The following is a 14,477-nucleotide window of genomic DNA, read 5'->3' as shown; positions in this document are numbered from 1 at the left end:
GCATCGTCATCATATTACGACCAACTTTTTCACGGGTGAATGCCTGGCCGCAGTATAAAAGCTCATTAGTTTTAGGTATTAGTTAACGGTTAGTGATCCGTCTGACCGAAATGTGCTAATCAAAATAAATAAAGACAATGGAAGTCCGAAATTATTTTAGCTTCAATACTTTCTCATTTTCTACCACATTCAAAGAAAAGACAATTGAAATTTGCAGCTATCTTTCTTGTAAGGTTTATTTAGACTTTTAATATGGGGGTACGCTGTACAAATTTGGTAATATCAACAAATAATTATGTAATTAAAATTAAAAACTTACTGACGTAAATTGTATATGGCACGGCTGGTCTGGATCTATAGAATCTTGTAGAGCATATACATTTTTTACTCTGGAATCAGTTGCAAGATCAAGAATTTCTTGGAATTTGAAGGCTCCTCTAAATATTATAAATGTTAATTTAATTCCAGAAGAACTTTATTGATTTACCTCAAGTCCTCTTCTGTAATTACAATTACATTTTGCAGAGTGGGCATACGTATACATTTTAATTTGCCAGGTTCATTAGTAGATATTTCCGGAGATATTTCATTCAGAAAATCGTAATAGTTTTGAGTTTTAAATTTGTAATCGCTGATGATACATTTAACTCCTACTTTATTAATGCAGTATTCCAGTTCTGAAGGCTGATAAGCAGAATTAATGTTAACCTGTAAGAAAATATTCATACATATAAATTAAACTCTATATTTTATGTATATTGGTTATCCGCATAAAAAAATCCTTCTAATATCACAAACGGGTTTTCGCACCAACCGCGGTACCGTTGATTCTATATTCTCCGTCCGCCAAAACAGGAAAAAGTAAAGGAGCAACAGAGTAAACTTTATGCTGCATTCATCGACCTAACAAAATCCTTCGACTCTGTAAACAGAGATACACTTTAGGCAATTATGAAAAAGTTCGGAGTACTCAACAAATTTCTTACAATTATTAGCCAAAGCCTTCATGGATCACTGAGCGATCCCTTCTGACAAATACAGGAGTTAGACAGGGGTCTTAGCGCCTCTCCTTTTTAACATGTTCAAACAGGAGGTTCTATCTCATAGTGAACAGCAAAATGCAGGAAAGAGGAATGGGGATTAGATAGAGATACGACGGCGTGGCGGTCTGCTCAATATAAAAAGACTCAGGGCAAAAATACGTATAAAATTCATCACAAAACTTCGATACACTGATGACTGAGCTCTAATGCCGAATACATATATCTGGATATGCGAGGCTTTGGGCCTTAGGCTGAGCAATGATAAAACTCAAATAATGTGCAGTCCCCCGGAAAATCACAATAATGCTATAAAAATCGGAGAAATATTCGAATATGTAGCGGAATTCAATTACATCGGCGCGGCGGCAGTTGGATTTCGGAAAAGTGTCTCGCTCTAAAATTTAAAACAGAATTAGCAGCGCATCAAGAGCATTTTGGAAACAGGAGGTTCGCTTTGTAGAAAACACTTTTAATTTATGATTGTTCATGACTTGAACTTACAAAAACGAAGCTTGCAGTGTACCTAGCAATAATAATCCCCACCCTGTTATATGGAAGCGAAACCCTGGGTGCCTTACCGCCGGCACATGAACGCATTAAAGAAGTTGAAAGGGAGACACCTTAGACAACTGTCAAGAATCAAATGGTATCACCATGTCACCATGTATCAAACTGTATGTAATGTATCGGTCTTTGAAAAAAGCTAGCTGCGAGAGCACTGAAGTCATGAATACTAAATCCCGCTTAAGACGACCTGGGTACGTATGCAAAATGCAAGAAAACAGCTTACGTACCCTAAGAAGAAACCGTACGTAAGAAGAAACTGGATGGACAACTCAAAAAGTTACAAAGATATTTTTCATAAAAACTTAAAGGGGGATGCTGGCTATTATAAAACTAAATGCAGAATTGAGTGGGAGGAAGCTTGGCGCACAATATAACGCAATGGAGAAAGAATTGTATAATCAGTTAACAACTACAACCACAAAGTAAAGAGGCAATAAAGTAATGAGATTTTCAATGTCCGGAGTGCAGAAGAGATAACATCACGTATCAGGCTTTTCAGTCTCAGAAAAGCTCATGAAAATAAAACGCCTTGCATACGTATCTTCTGATGCGTGGCCAAATACTCGTCAGAGAGTAATGGTAGTTTTCCGCATAACAGTGAATTCTATGGATATTGAAGGCTATTATCATTGTTTATACTCGTATATTAACATATATTCAAAGCTATTATTTTCAAATAATAATGGCATACTAAATTTTTAATATATTTTTTAACTTTTGAGGTGCTACCATTCTAGAGATGTATGATGACCGAGGTTATAACTCGTTATAACTCAAGAAAAGGGAACATACAATAGATCTGTAAGGTTGCAGTGACTAACTCCTCCTCCTAAACATTCTACCTTCCACAACATGATTAATAAAAAAGGAAAATTACCCTTACCAGAATATAACCACCTCGAGCGCAGGCCATATGCGTCAAATACCATTCCAACAAATTCGGTCCCCAAATTCCAATCCTATCGCCGGGGTTTAAACCTACTTGTCTTAGTCCAGCAGCTAACTTATCGGCTTGGTGGAGGACCTCTTGAAATGTCAGCTTTTGACCCTGGGCTCTGGCATTAATAGCTAAACGGTCGCCAAACCTGTCCGCTGCATCTTCGAGTATTTTACCCACAGTTAGAGGTCTAAGACAATCTGTTCCAGGATTATGGATGTAGCTCAGTTTGTGATATTTCTTGAATCTAAAACTCAAAATGATAAACACAACAATACGATAATTAAGAGACTTTATTATTCCTATTGGATTGGAATAAAGTTAATAATATAGAGGCGGGAATACATCTATTATAGGCTTGGTGCATTCTCCGCCGGTGCCGCCACCATCGGAGAATATCGTAAACAATCGGCATATAAAAATACACGGGTTAAATAGCGAATATACGAAAAAAGTTTATATAAATTATTCACAAAAGTGTTAGAAAATATAATTTCTAAAATTCTAAAAAAATAATATTTTTTTTTTTTTTTTTTTAATAAATAATTTATTATTTAAACTAATAAAACTTTTTAGGTGAGTTCAACTACGGTAACGAGCATAGTTTTACAGGTTTTGCTAGTAGGGACATAACTTGGGCTATTTCGGCTATAATGAAATTTTTTTTAAAAGGTACATAATTATAATTTTAGAAGATATTCATAAAAAATGTAGCACTAATTTGATTAAAAAAAAAAAAAGTACTTATCGTAATATTGCAAATTATATTTTATCCTCTCGTAGTATATGTCTATTTAATTTTTTTGAATATCTAATGGGCACTTTGTTTACTCACCTGTTTCGTCGAACTACTTGAATCCATTTTGCTTTGTTCAAATCGGTGTGAGAAGCTGCGAAGCTATAAAATGTTGTTTGGAGTGTTGAATATCAGGAAAGTTGAGTTATTGAATGTTATTGCACCTAACAACCACATACTTAGCCCCTCTTTTGCGTTAACATTTTTTCGCTTAATTTGGTTAACATTTGAAATTGTCTACAACACAACGCGACGCCAAGTTCGGATTCTTTTCCGCCACTTTTTGCACTACCCAGCGTTACATTACACAAACCTAGTTTCTATAGTTGTTCATTAGTTTCAATAGCTGCACTAGCAAAAATACTTAAATATTATTATCATAAATCCACGATTCTAATACGATCAACATGAACTGCAACCGGGACGGCGTGAATTACAGAGCAAAAACGTCTGATTTCTGGCATTTGAGCGCTGCGGTCGGAATTTATTGAAATCAACTGAAATGCGCCAAACCTATTACATTGCCGATGTTTATTAAGTTTCTAGTAAATGTACTTGGAAGTATTTGTTAATTGGAAGAAAAAACATTATATCTTTTCGTTATTAAATCTAAGCAGGTAATATTTACATTTTACTGATACTATAGTTTCAATTTAACAATATATTATCATGTAGAGCGGAAACATAAATATGTTGTACAAATTCTAATTCAATCTAATAATACAGTATATTTACCTCTTTAGATCTCTAAACTGTCCAACTAGTACTTTTGTACGTCTTGAAAACATTGTTACTTAACTTGTAAGTTGTATGTAATATATAAACTGTTATTACTATTTATATTTTAATATATTTGGACAAATTCTACTGAAGTAAAATTAACAACGAGTTTTTAAATCTGTAAATTTGTAACTAATTCCATGTTTATTATGATCATTCAGGGTACCATCAGTTCAATACTTATCTTCCTGTTAAGCTTATTTATTAACGTCTATGCTTGTCTTAATTCGTTAGTGATAACTTTAAATTTGTGACCGTTCGTTAAAAAAATGTTAGTCGCAATTTTTCAGAAATATTTGCGATAAACATCTTACGACGATAGTTTGCAAAGTTTATAAATTTATTGTGGCCCATTAAATTGTTTTGGGTTTCCTTTAAATAAATGAAGATAATATAATATCTCTAGATGCAATATAACTTATCACATTTTGCTGTTTAAACTGCGATCGGTTTGTGCATCTTTTAAGTTTAATCTACCATAGCAACAGTATCAGAGAGAGAATCATTGTGAAATTGGGTGAAAAAAATTGAGTGGCTTTGGTAAAAGTACTTTACTGTGGAAAATACCATATAAAATCAAATATGCAGAATATCTTTGAGTGTTTAAAATTTTTAGGAGTTTAAATAGAAAAAAAATCACTTTTAATTTAGATTGTGGTTTCACTTGCTCCTTGTGTTTAGTTTCCATTACGTTTCCATTTACTCCCCTTTAATGTTTAATAAATTTTAGACGCTTATTACCTATAGAATGTCAGAGTTTATATAGTTTTTTTTTTTTTTTTTTTTTATTTATAATATGAAATACCATTGATATTAACGCTTTCTAATTTTTTAAATAAATAAAACTAGATTTAGGCAAATTGATAAATCACAGTCATAATTTCATAAACATTTTAAATAATAATTGTTGTGCACTAAATAAAGTACTTTTGAAACATAGTTCTACAAAATTTACGACTAAAATATGTCATAATAATAAAATAATGATTAGGTATGATATACCTATACAGGGTGGCGCCTCTCATACGCCGCTGAAGCTCCAAGGAGAACGGTAGTTTAAATCGAAATGAAATGTTGGCAACATATGTCGGTTTGTAGCATTTTTTATTTCCTTTAATAAAATTGAATTTAAAAATCTATTTTTATTTAAATTTCTTAGTATTGGCGCCATCTATTTGCTAGATGCCAAAGATATAAAACTTCATTTATAAATACCTATATAAAAAAATAAAAAAAAAATTTAATTTTTTATTAGCGCATCTATTCGCTAGATAATAATAACTTACATTTTACTTGTCTTGTTTATTAGCGCCATCTATTTGCTATATGCCAAACTTCTTTAATTGCATTTCACTTGTCTGTGGTGAAACTGGTGAAAAGGGTTTTTTGGTTTCGGGTTCTGAAACTGAGAATTGAGAAGAAGGTCTTTTTCTGGGAATTTGGATCTGAAGAAGACGCGTTTCGGCGTCCGACAAATTTTTCAGTGAAAAGCACTCTGAATCCACTTTTCGATTTCGATTGCATGGGTATCCGATTTGGAGATTTGAAAACCTTGTAAAGTATGCAATTCAGAGTATAGATCATATTTGTTTGGTTTCTTCTTGGAATGATCACCGTAGGTTTATCCACTTGTTTTATATAGCCTATCTAACTAAATTTCAGTTATTTCCGTTTGTTATTTCGTTTACTTGAGTATTTAATTACTGGTTTGGATCGGCATATGGTTTGAATATATTTATGTAAAGCTGATTTTCAGACCGTAAGTTGTTTCTTTTATTGAGTATCTGTCCTGAGAACTATTTTTTTTATTTATAGAGTAAATACCACATGGTATTCAGTAAAACTACCACATGGTACTCAGTAACTACCACATGGTACTCAGTAACTACCACATGGTACTCAGTAACTACCACATGGTACTCAGTAATTACCACATGACTTTAAGACAGTGTTCCTGACATTACAATCGTTCTTTTGGCTGATATTGAAGACTTCTCCTGCCATAGTCATCTGCATCCACTTCTGTTAGTCTGGAGAATACCTAACCACCTGTTTACATCATAGAAACTATATACAGATGAGTCTCCTCTCTCTTAAGTTTTGATACACAAGATGCGCTTTTTATTTTATAATTTTTGAGACAACAGATTTAATAACCTGGTAAATTATCACTATTTATCCCATTTTTAGTCAAATTATTTTTATTTAACGTTATAAGTTATAATTTGATTCGTACAGTACACTCTTACTTAGCTATGATATTTCATATGAAAATTATTAACACGTATTCATTTTAAAGGTTTTTGTACACGACTTGTTTCGAAACATCATCATATTGAGACATACATAAATTTCACCTGTTTTTATATTAAGTAGCTTACTTAGTTCAAAGAATACAGTTACTAAATTCGAATCTAATTAAAATAACTTGCAGTTTTATTGGAATCACTGGCGACTGTTCATGATACTTTGTGTGTTAAGTTTCAATAAATGTTTAATGTAGGATAGTTATTTCTGACTTTTATTACTGATAAACATAATAGACCTTAATGCTGTTGATTACTTTATTTTAGCTATGTTGTGATATCATATTTTTCTTTTTGGTTTCTTACTTACCACTCTCATAAACAAAGTAAGTGGCGCCCTTTTCACTGTCTTTGACCATACCTATTTGAATTCTTAACATCAATATTAAAAATCTCTACTCCATATATTATCATTTTTTTATTTAATATTTAACAACATTTATTAGAAAGTCACTGTGAGTCAGAAGCCTTACCTACGAACCCAGCTTTCCTCTAACCCTGAGCAACGGATTCTTTTTTCATTCTATTTGGGTAACGACAGAAAAGTCGTCACAGGTTAACTGAAAGCATTTTATAAAAATGTATAGAATTCCCATAGTGTATAGAATTCTATATAGTGTCCCCAAAAAAATTTACGCATCAAAGTTTTGTTTTTCCTAATGGAACACCCTATATATTAACTGATTTTCGGATTCTAGGAAAAACCTAGAATTATTCGACAAAAATTAGCTAGATGAAATCAAATGCTCAAAATACTTCCTATCCTGTTAACTGCATAAAATGATTGTTTTTTCAAAATGATCTTTTCATTTTAAAAGGCATACTATGTGGAGTTCTACTTCAAAAAGCAGCTACAATAATTTCTCTCATGATGTCGACATGCAAACATCGGTCAAGTTTTGTAAACATTGTCTTAACATATCTCCATAAAACCGCCCACTAGATAAAGCCAGGAGCATTTAAATAGTCTATTAATTGGTGAATGCACTGCATTCACCAGCTTCAATAGAATCATATCAATTCTCTCTGATGTAGGACAAGTTTGCATTTTCGGCAATTTTTTTTTTTTTTTTTTTTGTTTAACTGACACAAAGTGATAACTAGTTGTTAAGTTGGACTAATTAGACAGCTATGTTGAAGTAACGTCAGACATATCACAGCCACCTAGATTTTTATCAAATAATAAGGATCTACTCAAATAAATCATGTAAATCAAAAAATATCTAGGAAAATCTTTTTTTTGGTGAAACCTTAATAGTATTTGAAGGGCATGAATTCTCCATTGAATATCGGAATAATAGATTGTCCCATTTAAAATAAGAAGTAACATGCTTTTTAAAGGTGACCAATGTTCAATATTAATTTTGTCTCACCTGTATATAACTTTTGGATCAGAAGTCTTAGGATCAAGTTTTAATTTGATTTAAGGAACAATAGTTAATTTAACTATATATTAAGGCTATACCAGGTAAATTCAATTTAAATGGCTTTTATTGTAATTTAAATATTGTTCTTTATTTCTAGAAAATGGTAAATAATAAAATTTAAGTCATATACTCTTATAAAACTCACCATTATTTTTCTCCCGGAATCCGAAAATCGATTGGTATAATATAGGTCCATTACAAACAACACAAGCTTTAATGTGTAACTTTTGGGACACCCTTAGAACTCTCTACATTTTTAAAAAAGTGCTCTGAATTAATCTACATATGCTCACAAAATATAATTTCAATACAAACTGTCGTTCTCCTTGAAGCATCCGCGGCGCCACCCTGTACATACAAGGATGATTTCAAAACAATCAAATACAATATTTTACTATATTTTTTATATAAAAATATTAATGGTATTGAAGATAATTAATGTTGATAATTTTTTTGGCGTAAAGTGGTAAGTAAAATTTCGTTAACGTCTCTCCTTTTTGCTGCCAGGGCTAATCTGGACCAGGGCCTACTTTGTTTACGCGGAATCCGAACCGCGGTCCTCGGCATATCATGGTCAATGGCCGACTTGGCAAGTGTCTAAATCGACTCTTACTCACGAGATATCCGAACCGGTCTGGCCTCAAGACCGGCGTGAATGAGCAGTGTGTGTTAATAAATTTTACACTTTTGCCTTTTTTTGGACAACTAGTTCAGTCATTGGGGATTTTTGCTTGGAAAAAAGTCCGGAAGTTTTGCAACTTTGCAGGTTTATAGGTTCTCCTCACATTTTTCGTGAAAATGTGAGGAGAGCAAAATTAAAGAGAATAAAATTTCCTATAAAAAATGTTTTATAAAAAGTATTCGTTAAAGTCAACCGTTTAGGCACAAAAACCCTGGAAATTTTACAATTTTGCGTAAAATAACGAGCCTCATTATGTATAATCGATTTTCCGAAATCAAATGTCGATTAGGATTCACTAAAACTAGTTTTTAGTTTAGTTTCTTCAATTTTGTCATAAAACGGTGGCGTATCATTAATTCGCTCATTAATTGCCGAATAATTATTTAATCATGGAAAAATTGTACTTGTTTCCACACCACCCAAGAGGTAAAGTATATGGCGCGTTTATTTTAACGTGATGTCTCCCGGAGGCCTACTCCACTAGATAAATTAAAACTTTAACTTATCTGCACAAGCCCGACAGATCTGGCTCATTGATGCCAAAGTCGATCGTGTCTGCTGTGCTGGGCTCATCAGGGTGGTCTCTCAATACGTCCAACTCTTCATCTTCAGCCGCCAGAGGGATATCTACAGGCAAGTCCAACTCCTCTTCATCGGATTCGTCGAGTGACACTTCAGTGACGTTGTCACAGGATTTCCCATTGCAGTATGCACAAATCATTGAATATTTTAATCCTGCTTTTCTGCATCCACAGGCTTTATCATAGTTGTTGGTTTTGCATTTACAGGATAAAAATGCCAACAGGGATTTTGGAGCTGGATTTTTCAACGTTGTGACTGAAGTAATGCCTGTTTTTGTTTTCTTCCAACCCCATTCTTCGGCAAGTTCGCAAGGAATGAATTAATTATTCATAAATTAATGAGCGAATTAATGATACGCCACTGTTTCATGACAAAATTGAAGAAACTAAACTAAAACTATTTCTAGTGAACCCTAATCGACATTTGATTTCGGAAAATCGACTATACATAATGTATCATATTTTACGCAAAATTGTAAAATTTCCAGGGATTTTGTGCCTAAACGGTTGACTTTAGCGAAAATTTTCATAAAACCTTTTTTATATGAAATTTTATTCTCTTTAATTTTGCTCTCCTCAGATTCTCGCGAAAAACGCATAGTTTTCTAGATATTCACAAAATACCGATTTTGGGCGCCATCTTGGCAAGATGACGGCGCCGGCGGCAAGTCTGGGAGTGTGCATTTTATGGATTTTAGTTGGGGACCCCAAAACCTATAAACCTGCAAAGTTTCAAAACTTCCGATATTTTTCCCAAGCAGGCCCCTTTTTTGATCCCCAATGACTGAACTAAACAGCACGATACAGAGAGTTTCGAACCGGTCACCCGTCCATCCACTAGTATCGCCTTACGTCGCTTAACTTCGGTGTTCTAATGGGAACCGGTGTTTCGACGTAGCTGGGCCGTTACCTTAGCGTAAAGCAGTTACATACAATAGGTATATAGTATTTTTAGAAAAAATCGTATTCCGCAATTTCCAAACACCCTCAATTTGTGCCTGTCACATTTCATGCTCTTTTTGGCGCACGTGTTTGTGCAAAAGTAAAATGTATATACAAGGTGAGTCTTAAATATGTGCAAATATTCTTAGGGGTGCTATATTTCGATCTCGCAGGGAAACAGAGGGTGCAGAACTTTGCAGGGAAACCCTAAACGGAAATGTTATATGAAAAATTGAGTACATTGAGTTGTAATTTTAAATACATGAATATTATTTTATTTTACTGGAAGCAAACACCAACATTCCCTCCCTATTTTTGCATTTATTCTTTACATTGTGTAGGACATGTAAAAAAAAACTAAAAACTAAAAACAATCCAAATAATTTTTCCAAAAATTCCGAATTTTCAAAACTATTTTCGGGAAAAAAACTCATAATTGTGTTTCTGGGGTCAAAATATTCTACCCCTAAAAATTTTTGCATTTATTTAAGACTCACCCTGTATAATAAAATGTATACTTCTGTATATTTATGCATTACCCTGAAATACATATACTTCCTTGGGTTTTTGTTGAATAGTAATATTTAAGTAAATATCATTAATCAATTATCGTAATTTACAAATAACAAAACAACAATTTAGTAAATTACAAATCATTAAATAAAATAGAAAAATATTCTAATTTATAAGCATTTATTAGCAATTTCTTATTTATTTTACATCAAAACGATACTTAACGTAAAGTTATTTTTTATAACTGGATAATGACTATACTTTGTCGCTCTTATTTTTACCATTATCTTTACTTTTATTAAATAATTACTACCATACTTTTTGTAACTGCAAGTTAGGTATTGCATCTGACGTTTGTTCTTTTCATTGAACTGTAGATTTTCAAACATTTGTTTATTTAACTCTTGCAGTGTTATTCTGTTTAATTAATTATTCTTTCAATAATGTTGCTAAGAAAATATGTATTATTGGTTGTGCTGTCTTGTGGTAAGAATAGTTTTATACTCATAAATATAGCTGTACTACAGTGTAAATAAAATAGATAGTAATTAATTTAATTATTATTTTTCTTGGTCATAAGTGAGATTTACAATTATTGGTAGTTTTCTAGCAATAATCTTATGACTTGTAACTAAAAGTAAAATTACATTTATTTCTAATATAATACATTACTTATTATTATTAATATTACATTTATTTCTAATATAATATAAAACTACATGTTTGTAACTTCTAATATTTTAAAATATCTTTATTTTACGTCCTGATATTATTTAATTATTTAGTCTTAAATTTGGTATTCATTCTATATATGTTTTTTTTTTTCATTTTTCTTCAATAAAAATAAAAATTTTGGGTACCTCTATAATGAATACTTGGAATTCACAATCTGAAGTTTTAACATTGCTCTAGGATATCTTCTATCTGTAAATACAATTATCTAAATTATAGTTTTTTGAATTACTTCAATTGGTTTCAATGCTTTCCCTGTTGCAAGGCCCCACACCTACAACCAGTCCATAACTAAGGACCAACATCAAATAGATCGATAAATAGAAACTTACCTTAATACCTTATTCTTTTTTATCATTAGTTTGATTTCGAACGTCGCCATCGTGACCCAAAATGTGTATTTATCGTGCGAATAATTTTCTTCAAGATTCCTTGTCCTCTAAAATTCTTATTACTTTAGATCTATTATTTCTTCTATATTGATATCTATGATTTATATTAGTAGGTTTAATTGGCAAATATTATAGAGAGAGAGAGAGATCTGAAAAAAGTCATGAACCTAGTATAGTTTAGAGGTTGTACATGTGTTTGTCCTTAAATGGAGATTTTAACTTAAAATTTGCAATCGCTGGTTAAAATAAAGGAACCCTTTTTAGATCTCTTTGTTTATAGAATCCCACCGCTGCCACCAAATTTTATGGCAAATACGATATAAAGTTATGTTACAATGTTAGTTTTTGTACCGGTTTTTGTTTTGCCTATTTTTAGATACATATTATTTTCTTTACAAACCTTGGTTAGTTGTGTCACGTTTAATTTTCTTTCTCTTTCCCCTTTGTTTGAATGCAACTCACGTATATTGTCTTTTTTTTATGTCCGGTATTAAATTAAACCATCGAGAGAATATCTCAGCCTTATCAATAAATATCAGGCAGTATCAGGCAGATTTTGCGCAAATATCAGGCAGATTTTGCTCAACTCTCTAGGTTGATCACTCACTCGCACATAGGCTATATTCTGATCAAACAAACTTTTTGTACGAAATATTAGATGTTTTGCAACCCCTAGTTCTTCTTCAACACCAGCTATAGAAGGCTTTACTTGATTGTCAAATGCCTTAAAGTAAGCTGGGAAGCAAAGGATGACTGATACGTTAAACTCGATGATTTCTTCAATTATTACGCTCTGCAGGGAGACAATTACTTTCTTTGGAATATCTGGTTAAGATATTTCAGGGTAAAAATACTCATATAACTCCTAAACCTCACTCAGTAACACATACCACATAACATATAATTTATGCCAATATTATGATAACTTTTAGAAATAAGTTTTTATACTTAATTCTTAATACTCGGTCTTTATATGAAAACTTGTTTTAACTGATGCCGAAGATCTCAAAGATTTAAACATAACTGAGCTTATTAAATTAGGACAAGACATATCACAAGTTAGACCTTACGAAGCATCAACATCAGATGTACAACTTTTATATTGTTGCGATCTAGAAGGTGTACCTGTTTTGCTGACATCTGACAACACAGACTTGGTTAGTCCTGATAAAGATACTAAATGTGTTATTATTATACTGTTGATGGGAGGAGTAGAAACAACCATAGAAGGTAAATAATAACATTCATTGAGTCATTCTCAGCTTAGTCACACCATTTCAATTAGTGTATTCCCTCCCGTCATAGTGTTTAGATCCCCTCATTGTTGTCTCATTGTTGCGACGCAGGCGCAGTTTATCCCTTGCCAAATTCCTAATATGCTATGGTCCCATCTCCAAGTCGTTAGTGTTCTTCTATAGGTCTCTTTATTCCTCGTGTGTACGATGCTGTAATTTTTGTGTCATCGTTCGACTTTCTATCTTGCCAAGTTCCTACCTTCCATAGGATTTATTCTGTGGATGACTTTTGAAAAGAAGACTAAGGAAGGAGCATAATACTATCCATGTATCATGCATGTGTGGCCGAAAAACTCTTCTAGGTGGATCCTTGACACGTTGTGTTGACAGTGCATTGACACATTTAAATTTTGATTTGAGATTTTTTTTTTTTTTTTTTTTTTTTTTTTTTTCTTTATTTTATTGTTATTTATTATTATTCTACTACTGATAGATTGTATAAAGGTATTAAATTTAGATGGAAAGTTGCTGCCGAACTAATCATTAAACAGTGCCACATTACGGATTTATCGAAAAGTACCTCTGAAATAGTTGGTTGTGTGCCGTGCGGTAGATCTCGGCAAAAGTTGAGTAAATACAATGGAACAACTTTTTCAAGTAAGTGACTAACTATACATATCCCATACGTGTAGTAAACCCGATCTTCTATGAAATTCAACTTAAATTAAACTAAAAATTACTAATTTTCTGGACCGCTTATGAGCTTCTTATTATACTTGTCAAAAGTTAGATGTCAAAGAATTTTAGATACGTCAATTTAAATTAACTGCTTCCCTGTAGAGCTGTAATCGTGGATTTCTTTGTGTTAATAGGAGAGTGAGCGTAGTGTGTAACTATCCTATTTTATTAGAATATATCAATATTTTTTATAACAGTTTTAATAACTTACCAACATTATTCACAACGTAAAAATAAAACACTACAAATTTGAGTCTACCCTACTAGATCATAGTTTTACAGTTTTTTTAAATAAAATTACGAACGCACTTGTAAAGCGGAATTTTAATCGGCCAATTTGAGGCCACGCTGGCCGTTTTATGTACCTTAGATTTTTGATATGCTCCTTAGTCTTTTTATTGGAGGGGAGTTGGGACATCTATTGTTAATTATTATGACATCTATCTAAAGTCTGTTGTCGTAGTCCAGCTCTGTTTTTCTCGTTCTTGGTTTATTCACCAGAATTTCGATCCACTTGCAGCGATGTGTTGCGACCATCTGCTTGGATAGGTTATGTTGGGCAACCGTCTATACGTGATGCCCGTCCTTAAGAGTCCAGATTTCGCATGCAAAGGTCATGACTGGTAGTACACATCTTGGTCCGGAATGTTTTTCTATAAAACATTAAAGTTAAATTAATTCCAGTTTCTACGGCTTCGTGTTCATATGTTTTGCCTCTAAGGTTTTTAAAGACTATAGCAATGAATTATTTTAAAATAGAATGATATAAACATTCATCGAAGTTGACTTATCTATCTTCTCTATTG

The 14,477-nt window shown here is 32.5% G+C and overlaps 1 protein-coding gene across 1 annotated transcript; it reads right to left on the bottom strand.

The window, feature by feature from the left end:
* Nucleotides 1–307: 307 nt before the first annotated feature.
* LOC115888199 (medium-chain acyl-CoA ligase ACSF2, mitochondrial-like) lies at nt 308–4,358 on the bottom strand. Its single transcript, XM_030907833.1, has 4 exons — nt 4,079–4,358; nt 2,494–2,794; nt 488–708; nt 308–437 (listed from the first exon to the last, which is right to left on the bottom strand). The coding sequence occupies exons 1-4, from the start codon at nt 4,129–4,131 to the stop codon at nt 308–310; spliced, it is 705 nt and encodes a 234-aa protein (XP_030763693.1). The 5' UTR covers nt 4,132–4,358.
* Nucleotides 4,359–14,477: the final 10,119 nt, after the last annotated feature.

Source organism: Sitophilus oryzae, unplaced genomic scaffold (assembly GCF_002938485.1).
Source record: "Sitophilus oryzae breed Bouriz unplaced genomic scaffold, Soryzae_2.0 scaffold_690_pilon_pilon, whole genome shotgun sequence".
Taxonomy (NCBI): Eukaryota; Metazoa; Arthropoda; class Insecta; order Coleoptera; family Curculionidae; genus Sitophilus; species Sitophilus oryzae.
The sequence above is the reverse complement of the archived record's forward strand: the minus strand, read 5'-3'. Positions and strand labels throughout refer to the sequence as shown.

Excerpts from the sequence above, each read along its gene's own strand:
- LOC115888199 (XM_030907833.1), bottom strand. The coding sequence starts at position 4,131 with ATGTTTTCAAGACGTACAAAAGTACTAGTTGGACAGTTTAGAGATCTA. Across the intron at positions 2,795-4,078 it reads CAGTTTAGAGATCTAAAGAG|ATTCAAGAAATATCACAAAC; the intron begins GTAAATATACTG and ends TTTGAGTTTTAG. Across the intron at positions 438-487 it reads ATTACAGAAGAGGACTTGAG|AGGAGCCTTCAAATTCCAAG; the intron begins GTAAATCAATAA and ends TATAATATTTAG.